Genomic DNA, 16820 nt, shown 5'->3' with positions numbered 1-16820 from the left:
ATTTCCTCTCTTTTTTTTAAGATTAGTTTTTGTGCCTTTGTTGATAGTTACAGTGAAGACAGACAGGAAAGAGGGAGAGAGAGAAGGGGAGAGATGCAGCAAAGGTCGTCATGAACGGGACTCGAACAAGCGACGAGCTGACGTGACAATAAGAGCCTATTATGTGGCATTATGTGGCATGCGCCTGGACTAGGCCAGCATTGACTGTTTCCTGGTGTATTGTGACTGTAATCTTGACAGGTTTCCTGAAGACCAAAGATGAGTCGGTGTGAGGAGAGAGAGGAGGAGGGAGCTGACAAACATCACATCCACAGAGCAGAGCCTCCATCTGTGTCTATGAAGAGTCATGAACCTTCTGACTTCAGTAATGAACCTGGACCTCCAGATACAACGTATGTGAATCCTCCTATACAATTCAAGGTTCAATGCTGTACTTTATTCTTCCATCTTGTGTACACTACAGGTACATAAGAGTAAAACTTGGCTTCCTTCAGACAATGCAGCAGCATTATATACACAACACTATAATACAACTATATGTGATCTCATGCTAAGTTACATGAATGACAAAAACAAGACATAACATCTAATAATGTTGTATCAATCCTGTTCAAAGTTAATCTACAGATTGTAAATTACTGTGTGTGCAGTTTGTGAATGAAGTGGTACAAATCAGTGTGGTGTTCAGTAGACAGGCTGGCTGCTTGTGTGCATGTATAGTATGTGAACAGTAATATGTACAGTATGTGTACAGTATGCAACAAGCCATGTTTAAACTATCACCCGTTATTGTATTGTATATTTAGTAAGTATTGTACAGTGACAACTAAAGTCTCTGTAATGTTTATGTTGTACTATTACTATAAAACTAAAATAAAGGGATTTAAGATCAATCTATATGGCTCTGCCTCCTACTGACTGCCTAGTCATAATCTGGTGTACTTGTGCCCCCTCTTGGCCAGGCCCTGTAACTACAGTATTTTACATGCCTAGTAAAACCACAACATAACAATTTATATAATGTTTTTTTGCAATTTTAGTTTTCTTTTCGCTGCAATGTTGTGAGAGGAAACTAAAATATGTTACCCCTGTATAAATAAAATGAAATGTAACAATAATACAAAAAAAAAAAAAAAGAATTGACAATGTCATTCACACAAACAATGTTATGATTCCAGAAGTCTGTACGACAGAGCAGAGTCTCCAACACCCAGCTATATGTCTATGAAGAGTGACACGTCTAAAGAACTTCCTCATGACTTCAGTAATGAACCTGGACCTCCACACACACAGTATGTGAATCCTCCTGTACAATATACACACTATGGCCCTCATTTATCAACCGTGCGTACGCCAAAATATGGGCGCACGCCGAAATTACCGACATTTTCGGCATTTAACATTTCCGGCAAAGCTTGAAATTGAACGTGACAACGTTCAAAAGTCACGTCTGCTCGGCAGCTGTCGTACGCTTTGTCCTCACCTGTTTTTCTGTCTTAGAACAGCGGAGCAGCATTGTTTGGCCAGCTGAGAGAGGCTGTCAGGCATTTAAACATATGTTTTCACTCCTAAAATGTTAATATAAAACGGTATGTGTATGTAAAAAACAAAAGAGAGATTTCCAACTCCAAATCGCACAATTCAAAACAATATTACATGTTTACAATCTATTAGTTTGTGCTTAATCAAACAGATTTTGGAGCGCATGCGGTGATGCGGCATATGTGATTATGATATTATTTAAAAAAGGCATAAATGGACTGCACGCCTTTATTTCCAAGTGACAATGACAAGCATACAGCTTGCCTATTTGTAGTAAGTACTAGCAGGCTATAGGCGTAAGGGGCTTAATCATCCACCATTTAAATAAGTGCTTAGACAGGTTTTGACAGTTCAGATAAAAGCGTGATCATTTTCGGGGGTCGGGAGCCTGAGGACGGGACCACGGCGTGCGTCGCCAACACATACCAGCACACATGCAAGCAAGCCTTCATCCATATGTTTATGATTCGTTCATCAATGATCAAATCACTACATAAACGTTGATTATGACTGCCTTGACGACATGATAGCCTATCTCTCATGCAGGCATCACTGACACTCACCCACAGGACTTTAATATCACAGCAGTGCGCAGTATCACGCCTTCGCCCGTTTGCCGTGCACTGCGCACGAATGGGTAAAATTAATATAGGCCAGCCCAAACGTATTCCATTCATGGCGATGCGATGTCGATGTGTCATGTAGGTGCGTGCGTGCGTGGACATGACAGCAAGGCAAGCGAGGTGAGAGGGAAACAGACAGGGTAGGCCTACAACTTTATTTAATTCATGCAGGTGTTCGTTGTTTATTTATTTAACAACACACCAGTTAGTTGGGCTTGCAAGTTGCGTGTGCGTGCAGCGTGTGTGCGTCTGTGTGTGTGTGTGTGTGTGTGTGTGTGTGTGTGTATGAGAGAGGGGGGCGAGGCGGGCAGAAAGGCACGGTAACCATGGTTTCCAGATCGTATAGCAGTGGTTCAGGTCGCAAAAACGAGGGCGAGGCTTGATTTCTTAGGGCGTGCCAGATCAAATTCAGCCGTGACATTTATTAATGTGAAAACAAAATTAAGGAAGGATCAGCTGTTTGCGATCACTTTATAAATGCCGTGGCGACGTGGGTGTACTACGAAACCTGCACTCGAATCTGTGGCAGATTTTACACTCGATTGATAAATGAGGGCCTATAACACTATACAATATACACATTACACACTATGGGCCTGATTCTTCAACGCGTTTCCGCTAGCGTCACGTCAATATATCAGCGGAAAGGCATTTACGTGGATTTCCCACATTCATTTGGAATTCATGGAATTGACCGTGAACTTGACGCTGACGTTGGTTGTTCGGAAACTCCGCTAAATCCTACGGGACCTCTTTAGGTGGCGGAGAAATTTGCGGAAGCATACACTTGCATATAGATTTATTCAGAAGGCTTTAGTCTTCATGCTGAATCAATAAATAGTCCCCAAATCTCAGATAAAATATGTAGGCATGTGTCCCCAACATATTGGTCGATCAGCACATAAAAAAACGATATAAGCCGAGTGCACTTGTATGCCTAAATGCATGCATTCTAGGCAAGTTAGCCTATAGAGTCCCATACAGAAACTGCCCCGCAAGCACGACACCTTTTTATTTATTTATTAGGATATTTATATCATGCGCGATTGGGGCTGCTCACTCGGCAGCCTTCTACTCGAAGTGCAACGGTTGTGAGCTTGTAGATCGGATCTCGCGGACTCGCGCTGCATGGAACCATGCAGGAACCTGCATGGTGTATCACTTCATTTGTGCGGATCGCTGAGTGTATCCTTTCCGCATTTTTCCCAAGCGATTTGCCTGGTGTCGCCTGGTTAGTTGGAACATCCACGCCCATTCTACACCATATAAGGCAACAGGAAATCTCAAAATCAGTCATCATAGCCTGCACAGAGGATTCCCAAACTTTAAATTATATACAACAGCCGCGATGAGCTTGTAGAGCAGTTCATTTTGACAGGAGGGTCTCTGCACGGACAGATCTTCAAGCAAACAGCGCGAGTTGTATATAATTATAAACGAAACTTGCCAACTTGGCACGCATTGCTTCACTCCTTGTTAAATGTCAGAACGTTAATAAGTTAACTGATGTTAGTTACTTTCACATAATGAGAAAGAAGTTAATTTGTACTGTTCACCATACGACCAAATGCTATATTACAACTCGGCAATGATAAAAGCCCTTACTGATGAATGCACTGCAGGGTTATAAAAGACTGGTCCTCATTCACAACGGCGTTCATGCTAATATCGTGAGCGGAGCGTGAGCGGACATGCATTTACGTGGATTCCCACATTTCGTGGGAACTCATGGCCATCTCTGTGAACTTGACGGTGACGTTGGTTGGACGGAAACTCTGCTGATATCCGCGTCAGCTCCAGTGTGGTGTAAAGGGCATACGGCCTGCGTATATTTATTCAGAAGGCTTTAGTCTTCATGCTGAATCAATAAAAAGTTCCCAAATCTCAGATAAAATATGTAGGCATGTGTCCCCAACATTGGTCAGCACATAAAAAACGATAGCCTATATAAAAGCCAAGTATCACTTATATATCTGTCATGCATATGCAGTATGCCTACTGTATATGCATGCATTCTAGAGGCATTGGTCAATGAAGTTAGCCTAGAGTCCCATACAGAAACTGCCCCCGCAAGCCCGAGCCTTTTTATTTATTTATTAGGATATATATGCGGCTCACGATCTCAGCAGCCAATTTTAGCCTACTCGCAGTGCAACGCGTTGTGAGCTTGTGGATCGGCTGCATGTTAAGAAACAAACTCACAATTAGGCTATAATAAGAACATGCACTTATATCTGCATTGTACAAATCTCACGTTGTTTAGTGTATAGTAATGACTGCAGTAGGCCTATTTATAATAATGTATATTGGTGCGGACGCCCAGTGGCACACAGAATATATCCAACTCTTACCTTGATCAGGCTTGATGTTGGATCGGATGAAATATAGTCCAAAAACGGATTAATCCCACAAGAAAAGAAAACCGCATGGTCCGGTGGATTAAATATGTCCTGTGTTTCCAAATCAGACAGTGCAGGGCAGGGAATCAATCACCCCAGTAATCAATAAATCAAATAGGCCAAATGAAAATGATCAGATTTTATAACCCTGCAGTGCATGGCAATTCAGGGCTTTTATCATTGGCGAGTTTTATAGCATTTGGTCGACTCGTGTGGTGAACTGTACAAATTAACTTCTTTCTCATTATGTGAAACAGTGAAAGTAACAGTAACTGTAACATCAGTTATAACTTATTAACGTAATTTATTAACTTATTTAACAAGGATTGAAGCAATGCGTGCCAAGTTGGCAAGTTTTGTTTATAATTATATAGGCCTACATATAACTTGCGCTGTTTGCTTGAATATCTGTCAGTGCAGAGACCCGCCTGTCAAAATTAACTGCTCTACAAGCTCATCGCGGTTCACTGTTGTATAACTTGATCTGTGCAGACTATGATGACGTATTTTGATATTTCCTGTTGCCTTATATGGTGTGGAATGGGCGTGGATGTTCACGTAGGATAGAAAATATCCCAAGGATCACATAGGATCATATATCCAATCGACAGTGGTAAGTTTAGTTATATATATAATAAGGACGGATCATCATAAGTCTCTGAACGGATATACAATATTATATTAATGCAAAACAAATAAAGGAACAGTAAATAAAAAAAGGAACCTATCTTGACACCTGTCACATCATCACTTCATTTGTGCGGATCGCCGGGTGTACCCTTTCCGTATTTTTTATATACTCTTCTCCCTTCTGGCTCCAAAACTGTGGAATGCACTTCCCATTGCAGTCAGAACTGCAGCATCACTCCCAATCTTCCCCCGTAGTCTGAAAACCCACCTTTTCAGACTCCATCATGGCCCATAGCACTTACCCTACCCCCTTAGATAGCATTTCTGTAGACTTAGATAGCATTTGATACAGACTTATAGCATGTAGACAGCACTATAATTGCATTGTATGTAGTCATAGCACGTCATAGTACACATGTATAGCATAGTAGTATAGATGTATAGTTTATATGTATATTTTCATTATATAGATATTCCACTGTTACTTTCTTAGCTTACGCATGTTTCATGATAAATGCTTTTTATGTGATGTATTCCCATGCTTTTTTGTTCTTGCCTAATGTAAATCGCTCTGGATTAAGAGCGTCTGCTAAATGCCTAAATTGTAAATTGTAAATTGAACATCCACGCCCATTCCACACCATATAAGGCAATAGGAAATATCGAAATACGTCAAGTGAACGCGGTGCTCCGCGATGCATGAGCTTGTAGAACAGTTCATTTTGACAGCAATGTCAAGGGACGTTATAAAGTATAGGCTACTCTCAAAACCAACTCGTTAATTTATTGATTTAAGTTCAAGCTCAAGGCTATAGCCTATAGGCCTACTTGGCAAATACCTATAAGGTCTGAGGACGACCTAGAGAAAGCCATTTCTATTGAACAATTGCACACTCGCCTGCAGAGGTAAAATAGATATCCGATACTTTTTTATCAGAGCTGCATTGATTAATGCGGGGAAGTCCGTCTTTTAGATTGATCTCACTGTCATCTGTCTGAATGCAGAATGCATGTGTTCTGATCATGGACACCTATAGGCCTATACACATATATATATATATATATATATATATATATATATATATATATCAGATGTAATTGCAGGTTCATTTCATATGACGTCGTCATATTAAAATGATTCGTGGGACATTTGGCACCAAACTTGATTGATCTCATGATGAGGTCAACGTAGTAGCCTACAGCCTACACAGTTGCCCTTGTCCATATTAAAATGAATTAAGGTGATCTGGCTTAAAACTATGACTGGCCGAATTGCACTGATGCCATAATGTGGACTTCTATTTTTTATAGGGCTAATTAGCCCTAGTGATTGCTGTCTGTCTGTCAGACCGGCATGTCTGTGAACCCAGGGTTCGAAATTAACTTTTCTTTGTAGCACCAGTGCTCCCAAATTAAAAAGTTAGTAGCACTAGCAAAAAATTAGGAGCACCTACACAAAAAGTAAGGAGCACAGACAATATATATCACGCAATACATTGTATTAATAAAACAGTATAACTCAGTATACCAATTTACAGTTGTAAACATCTCCATTTCAGTGCATTAGTCACGTGCATACCTAACCGTGGCATTAAGACATTGCATTGAGCACTGCAGAGTTCATCACATGCCGGGTTAAGGCTTAACAATAAAATATGAAACTTATTTATTCAGACCATGGAGAAAGCCTAGTTTTTCTTTTTTAACACATTGCACTTAAAATGAACTTTGTACGCCAATTTATTCAGTCCACCATAAACATTTTCCCTTCCCTTTTTTGCTAAACAGCTTGTCCCCCCAGGTCTCAATATTTGCTATTGAGAATGAAAGAAATTAGATCAAATGTCCACCAAATATGACATATGATGATATATAATGATAAGAGAACCTCAGTTCACATGGGTGTGATTTTTAACTCATGCATTGTCCCGTGGCCAGGATTAAAAATTTGGTCTCCTTACTCTCAGTCCCTCTCCCATCCATCTCTTCACGGACACCGAAGCATCAAAGCTCTCCTGAGGAGGACCGTCTACAATTGCTCAATTCAACAGACCCATTCAGGATTCTAAAAACGCCTTCTCAATCCTGACCTAAATTGTAATTGTTTAGAGAGGCACTTGTCTTTATCTCCTTCGGCAAATCATTCCATTGCACCGTTTGTACTACATGGAATACAAGCTACTGTTATGCTAATTACTGTCTGTTATTTACTTAGTATTATTTCTAGTAGTATTATTCACTGTCTCTGTTGTTTATGTATTGAAGTATTGTTATTTCTGTCTGTATGATTCCAGAAGTGTCCATCACAGAGCAGAGTCTCCAACTCCCAGCCTTCTGTCTGTGAAGAGTGACAAGTCTAGAGGAAATCCTCCTGACTTCAGTAGCGAACCTGGACCTCCTGATTCACAGTATGTCAACCCTCCTATAAATATATACAACACTATAACACTGTAACACTATACGCTATACACTATAACACTATACAATATACACCATAACATATTTTATACTGACTGTGAGAAGGCGGGCAGCTGTGTTCTGCACTAGCTGTAAACAACTGAGTGATGCCTGGTCGATGCCAATATACAAAGAGTTGCAATAATCTATTCTTGATGAAATCAAAGCATGGATAACCATCTCCAGCTGTTTTTAGGGGGAGGTAGGATTTGACCGTGGCGATGATTGGAATTTGGAAGAAGAGAGTTTTAACGACGGAGCTGATTTGTTTATTAAGTTTAAAATCTTTATCAAAAATAAAACCAAGAGGGGGGACAGTGGCACAGTCGGTAGTGTTGTCGCCTCACAGCTAGAAGATCCTGGGTTCGATTCCCGCTGTGGGCGCTGGGGACGTGTTCTCTCCTCTGCGTCATCAATGCCCATACCCGAGTCGGGGTTGGCGAAGGGGCCTTTCTGTGTGGAGTTTGTATGTTCTCCCCGTTTCCCCTAGGGTAGGTACCCTCACATGTTCTCCCCGTGTCCTCTAGGGTAGGTACCCTCACATGTTCTCCCCGTGTCCCCTAGGGTAGGTACCCTCACATGTTCTCCCCGTGTCCCCTAGGGTACGTACCCTCACATGTTCTCCCCGTGTCCCCTAGGGCAGGTACCCTCACAAAAACATGCAGTAATCCTGGTCGGAATGTGTTAAGGAGATAACTGTAACAATTGTTTAATTCAACAGACCCATTCAGGATTCTAAAAACGCCTTCTCAATCCTGACCTAAATTTTAAGTGTTTAGAGAGGCACTTGTCTTTATCTCCTTGGGCAAATCATTCCATTGCACCGTTTGTACTACATGGAACACAAGCTACTGTTATGCTAATTACTGTCTGTTATTTACTTAGTAAGTAGTATTATTCACTGTCTCTGTTTATGTATTGTTATTTCTGTTTGTATGATTCCAGAAGTGTCCACCACAGAGCAGAGTCTCCAACTCCCAGCCTTCTGTCTGTGAAGAGTGACAGGTCTAGAGGAAATCCTCCTGACTTCAGTAACAAACCTGGACCTCCTGATTCACAGTATGTCAACCCTCCTATAAATATATACAACACTATAACACTGTAACACTATATGATATACACTATAACACTATACAATATGTGACCAGTGCCAACAAAACATGCCTCATGTCGCCTTTTCCATTTTTCAGATTTTTACAGATTATTAAAGTACAGAATGTAAGCTTTCATATGATGTATCATTCAATGAAATTGGACAATAATTGAAGGAGATATAACCATTTTAAAATGACTGGGGCCTTTCACCCAAAGCTGAGAAAAGCCCTTTTCAATATTCACAACATTTTATCACCTTAGAGCTGGACAGAAGTGGGTGTGACAATGGGAGGGACAAGAGACAATAGGACGTTTTAGCTGTCAACAGTGCAACACTAGAAACACTGACATGTTTAAGCCAGTAGAACAAACAATGCAATTTGTAAGGTGCCCCAATAAACCCTTTTGAAAGTACTAAGTATTAAATACTAAGTATAAGTATTCAAGTATTAAATATTAAGTTAAGTGTTCAATTTAACTTATACACTACCTGGTTGTAAATAGCTGCAGTACACCATTTTATGCAGGTCTACTTTAAGCAATCAAAGTCAGACAATTGACCCAGTATTTTAAATAAATAAAATCGACGCATCAGGCTATGATGTTGTGCGCTTGTAGATTTGCTATTTTAATAAACAGATCTGTCCACATGCAGTCACAATGCCTGGTTTCATTTATAGTAATTCCTGTGCATTCGATGGGTGGATTCATACTACATCGGGTGTCTATTTAGTGTGCAAGGCTTACATCCGGTCTAAAGCCCACCCACTGTATGCCCTGATTTATATACACAATACATACACGATCCGTATCCTCCCCTCACCGGATGTTGAATTAACAGTACTAACGGCCGTATTTGAAAAGACGTAGCTCTTTGCTGGGTGCGCGAGGAAAAAAATTAAGCGGTTTTCCGACATTTCCTTTTCAATTGATACCGTTTCTTAGAGACGGCCTACACAAACGTTCTATATACCAAATGAAAGCCTGCATTTCATAGTTTACATAGTATATAACCTTTTTTTAAATGAGCAAGAAATGAGCGAGTTGTGATTAAAAGAAAAGACGTGTGATCTCTTTGCTCTTTAACACACAGACGGCTAGCTAACTAGGCTAGCTAGCTTCTAGCCTGTTGTTTGTTGGTGAAAGACTCCAAGCTGGGAAGTGTATTTCAGCGAGTAGCTATACGTGGTTTTGTTTATTTTCTGTAAAGTCTAACCCAAATGCCCAGAATACTTCTGTGTTTACAAACACAAGCACGCTAATGGGCGGTGATCAGAGCGTGAAACCTGAGGACAAAGAGATTCCAGACCAATCGTAACCAACATGCAAATCTCGGAACTGCGCTCTTCTGCCTCCAGAAACTTGTTAAAAAACAAGCCCACTTTGACGTATAAATGTATACATTTCATTTGCCCAAATGAACAATCTGTTTGAATGAAAACCTTCTTCAACATTCAAACTGTATTAATATGAAAAAAAAAGAAAATCACATAAAAAAAAAACCGAGTTTATTTATTGATTTAAGGCATGTTCATTCTGGCGACATGAGGCACATTCTGCTGGCCTGGGTCACATATACACTATAACATAAAGGGAGTCTACCAACGCGCCTCAAGCCTGAAACGGCTGATCCGGTGCTTCACAGGTGCAAGGACATCATGAGTTGCATAAGGAGAAGAGACTGGATCAGCACGGACATTTAGAGCCTTTTATTTAGGTGCTGAGTATACAAACGACTAACGTTTCGACCTTGCAGTCTTCATCAGAGTCATGACTCTGATGAAGACCGCAACGTTAGTCGTTTGTATACTCAGCACCTAAATAAAAGGCTCTAAATGTCCGTGCTGCTCCAGTCTCTTCTCCTTATGCAATACACTATAACATATTTTATACTGACGGTGAGATGGCGGGCAGCTGTGTTCTGCACTAGCTGTAAACGCCTGAGTGATGCCTGGTCGATGCCAATATACAAAGAGTTGCAATAATCTATTCCCCTAGGAGAACATGTGAGGTACCCTCACATGTTCTCCCCGTGTCCACTAGGGTAGGTAACCTCACATGTTCTCCCCATGTCCCCTAGGGTACGTACCCTCACATGTTCTCCCCGTGTCCCCTAGGGTAGGTACCCTCACGTGTTCTACCCGTGTTGTCACAGTGCAGGGCAGAGAAGGTGTAGGACCCAAGTGCAGACAGACAGGCGGAGGCAGAGGATGTCAAATGCAACAGAGTTTATTGATAACTAGGAACTAGGAACAAAGGTACTAGGTACTTGGAACACGAGGAGAAAAACTAGGACGTACACTCATGACATACAATGAGGATCTGACAAAGGACTGAAACACACTGGGGCATATATATAAACAAAGACTGACTAGACACAGGTGAACAACTAACAAAATCAACACAGGGATTGGCTGAGAGACAAACAAGACACAGGTGGAGAAAACTAATAATCACAGGGGGTGAGACAACACAGGTAACAAAAGCAACAGAGGAAACCAAGGGACCAAAAATACTACAAAACAAAAGCACAACAGAAAACGTCACGGATCGTGACAGTACCTCCCCCTCAAGGGATGGCTTCCAGACATCCCTCATATATTGTCCATAACATTGTCCAAAACACTGAGCAGGGTGGGTGGTGGGGGTCCGGAGGAGGGAGACAGTCATGGGGCCAAGAAAAGGAAAAAAAGGTCTGGGAACCTGGACCCCACATGGGCATGGTTGTCGTAGTGGGGTGACACCTGCAGGCAGAGGCACCAGGGGAATGGACTAGGGCTGAGCAGGTAATGTCTGGTGGGCGACCTGGAGGATGGGAGGGGGAAGAACAGGCGACCTCGGGGGCAGAGGCAGGGATGACCTCAGGGGGACGGCCGGGAGGCGGAGACGAAGCAGTGGTGTTGTCGTCTGGCGGGCGACCAGGGGGCCGCGACGAGGCCGGGCAGCGGAGGGCCGGGCAGCGGAGTGCCGGGCAGCGGAGTGCCGGGCAGCGGAGGGCCGGGCAGCGGAGTGCTGGGCAGCGGAGTGCCGGGCAGCGGAGTGCCGGGCAGCGGAGGGCCGGGCAGCGGAGTGCTGGGCAGCGGAGTGCCGGGCAGCGGAGTGCCGGGCAGCGGAGGGCCGGGCAGCGGAGTGCCGGGCAGCGGAGGGCCGGGCAGCGGAGTGCCGGGCAGCGGAGGGCCGGGCAGCGGAGTGCCGGGCAGCGGAGGGCCGGGCAGCGGAGGGCCGGGCAGCGGAGGGCCGGGCAGCGGAGGGCCGGGCAGAGGAGGGCCGGGCAGAGGAGTGCCGGGCAGAGGAGTGCCGGGCAGAGGAGTGCCGGGCAGAGGAGGGCCGGGCAGCGGAGGGCCGGGCAGCGGAGGGCCGGGCAGCGGAGGGCCGGGCAGAGGAGTGCCGGGCAGAGGAGTGCCGGGCAGAGGAGTGCCGGGCAGCGGAGGGCCGGGCAGAGGAGTGGGCAGCGGAGAGCTGGGCAGGCTGGGCAGCGGAAAGCTGGGCAGGCTGGGCAGCGGAGAGCTGGGCAGGCTGGGCAGCGGAGAGCTGGGCAGGCTGGGCAGCGGAAAGCTGGGCAGGCTGGGCAGCGGAAAGCTGGGCAGGCTGGGCGGCGGAGAGCCGGGCAGGCTGGGCGGCGGAGAGCCGGGCAGGCTGGGCGGCGGAGAGCTGGGCTGGAGAACTGGAGGGGTAGTGGGCTGAAGAGCAGGGGAGGCCGGTGGGACTACCTCTTGAGGCAGCTGGGGAAAAATGGCTCCCTGCCTCTCCCATTTGAAAAACCCCATATACTGGGCAAACACTGGATCCCGCCTCCAATAAATAGCCAGTTGGTGAAGGAACTGAGGATCTTCATTAAAGGTGTCCTTAGCAATACCAAAGTCCTTGGCAGAAAAAGGCAGCTCAGCCATGGTGGACAGCCAAAGCAGCTTGGCAAAAATCAAAAAAACAAACCTCTGTCCGCTGGGTCCAATAGGGTCAGATCCTTCTGTCACAGTGCAGGGCAGAGAAGGTGTAGGACCCAAGTGCAGACAGACAGGCGGAGGCAGAGGATGTCAAATGCAACAGAGTTTATTGATAACTAGGAACTAGGAACAAAGGTACTAGGTACTTGGAACACGAGGAGAAAAACTAGGACCTACACTCATGACATACAATGAGGATCTGACAAAGGACTGAAACACACTGGGGCATATATATAAACAAAGACTGACTAGACACAGGTGAACAACTAACAAAATCAACACAGGGATTGGCTGAGAGACAAACAAGACACAGGTGGAGAAAACTAATAATCACAGGGGGTGAGACAACACAGGTAACAAAAGCAACAGAGGAAACCAAGGGACCAAAAATACTACAAAACAAAAGCACAACAGAAAACGTCACGGATCGTGACACGTGTCCCCTAGGGTAGGTACCCTCACATGTTCTCCCCGTGTCCCCTAGGGTAGGTACCCTCACGTGTTCTACCCGTGTCCCCTAGGGTAGGTACCCTCACATGTTCTCCCCGTGTCCCCTAGGGCAGGTACCCTCACATGTTCTCCCCGTGTCCCCTAGGGTAGGTACCCTCACATGTTCTCCCCGTGTCCTCTAGGGTAGGTACCCTCACATGTTCTCCCCGTGTCCCCTAGGGTAGGTACCCTCACATGTTCTCCCCGTGTCCCCTAGGGTATAGGTACCCTCACATGTTCTCCCCGTGTCCCCTAGGGTAGGTACCCTCACATGTTCTCCCCGTGTCCCCTAGGGTAGGTACCCTCACATGTTCTCCCCGTGTCCCCTAGGGTACGTACCCTCACATGTTCTCCCCGTGTCCCCTAGGGTACGTACCCTCACATGTTCTCCCCGTGTCCCCTAGGGTAGGTACCCTCACGTGTTCTACCCGTGTCCCCTAGGGTAGGTACCCTCACATGTTCTCCCCGTGTCCCCTAGGGTAGGTACCCTCACGTGTTCTACCCGTGTCCCCTATAGGGTAGGTACCCTCACGTGTTCTCCCCGTGTCCCCTAGGGCAGGTACCCTCACAAAAACATGCAGTAATCCTGGTCGGAATGTGTTAAGGAGATAACTGTTACAATGGTTTAATTCAACAGACCCATTCAGGATTCTAAAAACGCCTTCTCAATCCTGACCTAAATTTTAAGTGTTTAGAGAGGCACTTGTCTTTATCTCCTTGGGCAAATCATTACATTGCACCGTTTGTACTACATGGAATACAAGCTACTGTTATGCTAATTACTGTCTGTTATTTACTTAGTATGTTTTCAAGTAGTATTATTCACTGTCTCTGTTGTTTATGTATTGTTATTTCTGTTTGTATGATTCCAGAAGTGTCCACCACAGAGCAGAGTCTCCAACTCCCAGCCTTCTGTCTGTGAAGAGTGACAGGTCTAGAGGAAATCCTCCTGACTTCAGTAACGAACCTGGACCTCCTGATTCACAGTATGTCAACCCTCCTATAAATATATACAACACTATAACACTGTAACACTATACGATATACACTATAACACTATACAATATACACTATAACATAAAGGGAGTCTACCAACGCGCCTCAAGCCTGAAACGGCTGATCCGGTGCTTCACAGGTGCAAGGACATCATGAGTTGCATAAGGAGAAGAGACTGGAGCAGCACGGACATTTAGAGCCTTTTATTTAGGTGCTGAGTATACAAACGACTAACGTTTCGACCTTGCGGTCTTCATCAGAGTCATGACTCTGATGAAGACCGCAACGTTAGTCGTTTGTATACTCAGCACCTAAATAAAAGGCTCTAAATGTCCGTGCTGCTCCAGGGTCTTCTCCTTATGCAATACACTATAACATATTTTATACTGACGGTGAGATGGCGGGCAGCTGTGTTCTGCACTAGCTGTAAACGCCTGAGTGATGCCTGGTCGATGCCAATATACAAAGAGTTGCAATAATCTATTCTTGATGAAATTAAAGCATGGATAACCATCTCCAGCTGTTTTTAGGGGGAGGTAGGATTTGACCGTGGCGATGATTGGAATTTGGAAGAAGAGAGTTTTAACGACGGAGCTGATTTGTTTATTAAGTTTAAAATCTTTATCAAAAATAAAACCAACAGGGGGGACAGTGGCACAGTCGGTAGTGTTGTCGCCTCACAGCTAGAAGATCCTGGGTTTGATTCCCGCTGTGGGCGCTGGGGGCGTGTTCTCTCCTCTGCGTCATCAATGCCCATACCCGAGTCGGGGTTGGCGAAGGGGCCTTTCTGTGTGGAGTTTGTATGTTCTCCCCGTTTCCCCTAGGGTAGGTACCCTCACATGTTCTCCCCGTGTCCTCTAGGGTAGGTACCCTCACATGTTCTCCCCGTGTCCCCTAGGGTAGGTACCCTCACATGTTCTCCCCGTGTCCCCTAGGGTAGGTACCCTCACATGTTCTCCCCATGTCCCCTAGGGTAGGTACCCTCACATGTTCTCCCCATGTCCCCTAGGGTACGTACCCTCACATGTTCTCCCCGTGTCCCCTAGGGTAGGTACCCTCACGTGTTCTACCCGTGTCCCCTAGGGTAGGTACCCTCACGTGTTCTCCCCGTGTCCCCTAGGGCAGGTACCCTCACAAAAACATGCAGTAATCCTGGTCCGAATGTGTTAAGGAGATAACTGTTACAATTGTTTAATTCAACAGACCCATTCAGGATTCTAAAAACGCCTTCTCAATCCTGACCTAAATTTTAAGTGTTTAGAGAGGCTTGTCTTTATCTCCTTGGGCAAATCATTACATTGCACCGTTTGTACTACATGGAATACAAGCTACTGTTATGCTAATTACTGTCTGTTATTTACTTAGTATGTTTTCAAGTAGTATTATTTACTGTCTCTGTTGTTTATGTATTGTTATTTCTGTTTGTATGATTCCAGAAGTGTCCACCACAGAGCAGAGTCTCCAACTCCCAGCCTTCTGTCTGTGAAGAGTAACAGGTCTAGAGGAAATCCTCCTGACTTCAGTAACGAACCTGGACCTCCTGATTCACAGTATGTCAACCCTCCTATAAATATATACAACACTATAACACTGTAACACTATACGATATACACTATGGTCCTGATTCTTCAAAAGCGAAATGCGCCAGAGTGTAACGGTGGAAACAGATATCGTATTTATCCGTCCGATCAAGCTACGTTGAGATGACGTGTTATTCAGAGAGTGGTGTGTACCACAGGTACGCAGGCGTATCGCAGGTGTATGTCATACTGAAAGCAGCGGGTGCAAAGTGATCGGAAAAGCACCCGACAACCTCATCTGCATAGATCCACGCCCCATATCGCACCATAAAAGGCTTCAAGCATGACTCAGCAGACAGCAGTTTGAGATCCGTCTGTCAAAAAAAGAAAAAAGGCTTTGCAGCCGCAGACTGCACCATTGTATATTACCACTGTAGGCTACTATATATGTACAAACTTACTGTACTGACCTCAATCCAAAGGAAATAGGAAAGATTTCCAAGCTTACAACGGGTGCGTGCTCCGCTGAAGCAATATCATTATAATTTATTTAATTAAGTTCGGGACCAAGGCGGGTGCTCACTCACACCTTTGCAGAGGTAAAACATATCCGATATTTAAAATATCGGATATATGTCAATGCAAAAGTCGTCTTTTGAGAGAGAGCTAGAGAGAGAGAGAGAGAGAGAGAGAGAGAGAGAGAGAGGGAGGGAGGGGGGCATGGGCCCTCGACACTGTTTGCGCGATAAAGAACAGTAGCCTATACATTCATAAGTGAATGGCCTATAGGCCTGGGATCCTCTTGTCTGAAGAAATTATAATCCAGTGAGTTTATCCAGTGAGTTAAACTATTCTGTGTGTAGCATCCATGCATGTGATCAATATCAATATACATTATTATAAAGTCTGTCCGTCATGTTTGTGAACAAGCGCGGAGGGGTGGAGGTGAGCTGGCTTTCAAACACGCTGATGCCATTCATTAGGCTATAAATGTGGTCTTCTATTTTTTATATAGGGCTATATAGCCCTATTCATTTTCCAATGTGAATCGGATCGGCAGCACGCTGCTGTCTGCCCCCCACACACACACACACCCTGCACACACACACACACACACACACACCG

General features: G+C 44.6%; 1 protein-coding gene across 1 annotated transcript in view; it reads left to right on the top strand.

Annotated features, from left to right (window-relative positions):
* Window positions 1–1167: 1167 nt before the first annotated feature.
* The window catches only part of LOC310861373 (protein NLRC3-like), a gene marked incomplete at its 5' end in the record, with an annotated part of 53385 nt that continues 37732 nt past the window's right edge, over window positions 1168–16820 (top strand). Inside the window, 2 exons of the mRNA XM_083768794.1 lie at window positions 1168–1292; window positions 8597–8675. Coding sequence (XP_083624920.1) covers window positions 1168–1292; window positions 8597–8675 — 204 coding nt within the window. The remainder of the gene's footprint in view (window positions 1293–8596; window positions 8676–16820) is intronic.

Source organism: Protomyctophum parallelum, assembly GCF_964188405.1.
Source record: "Protomyctophum parallelum genome assembly, chromosome: 7".
Lineage (NCBI taxonomy): Eukaryota > Metazoa > Chordata > Actinopteri > Myctophiformes > Myctophidae > Protomyctophum > Protomyctophum parallelum.
Note: the sequence above shows the minus strand (reverse complement) of the source record. Positions and strands in the feature narration are given on the sequence as shown.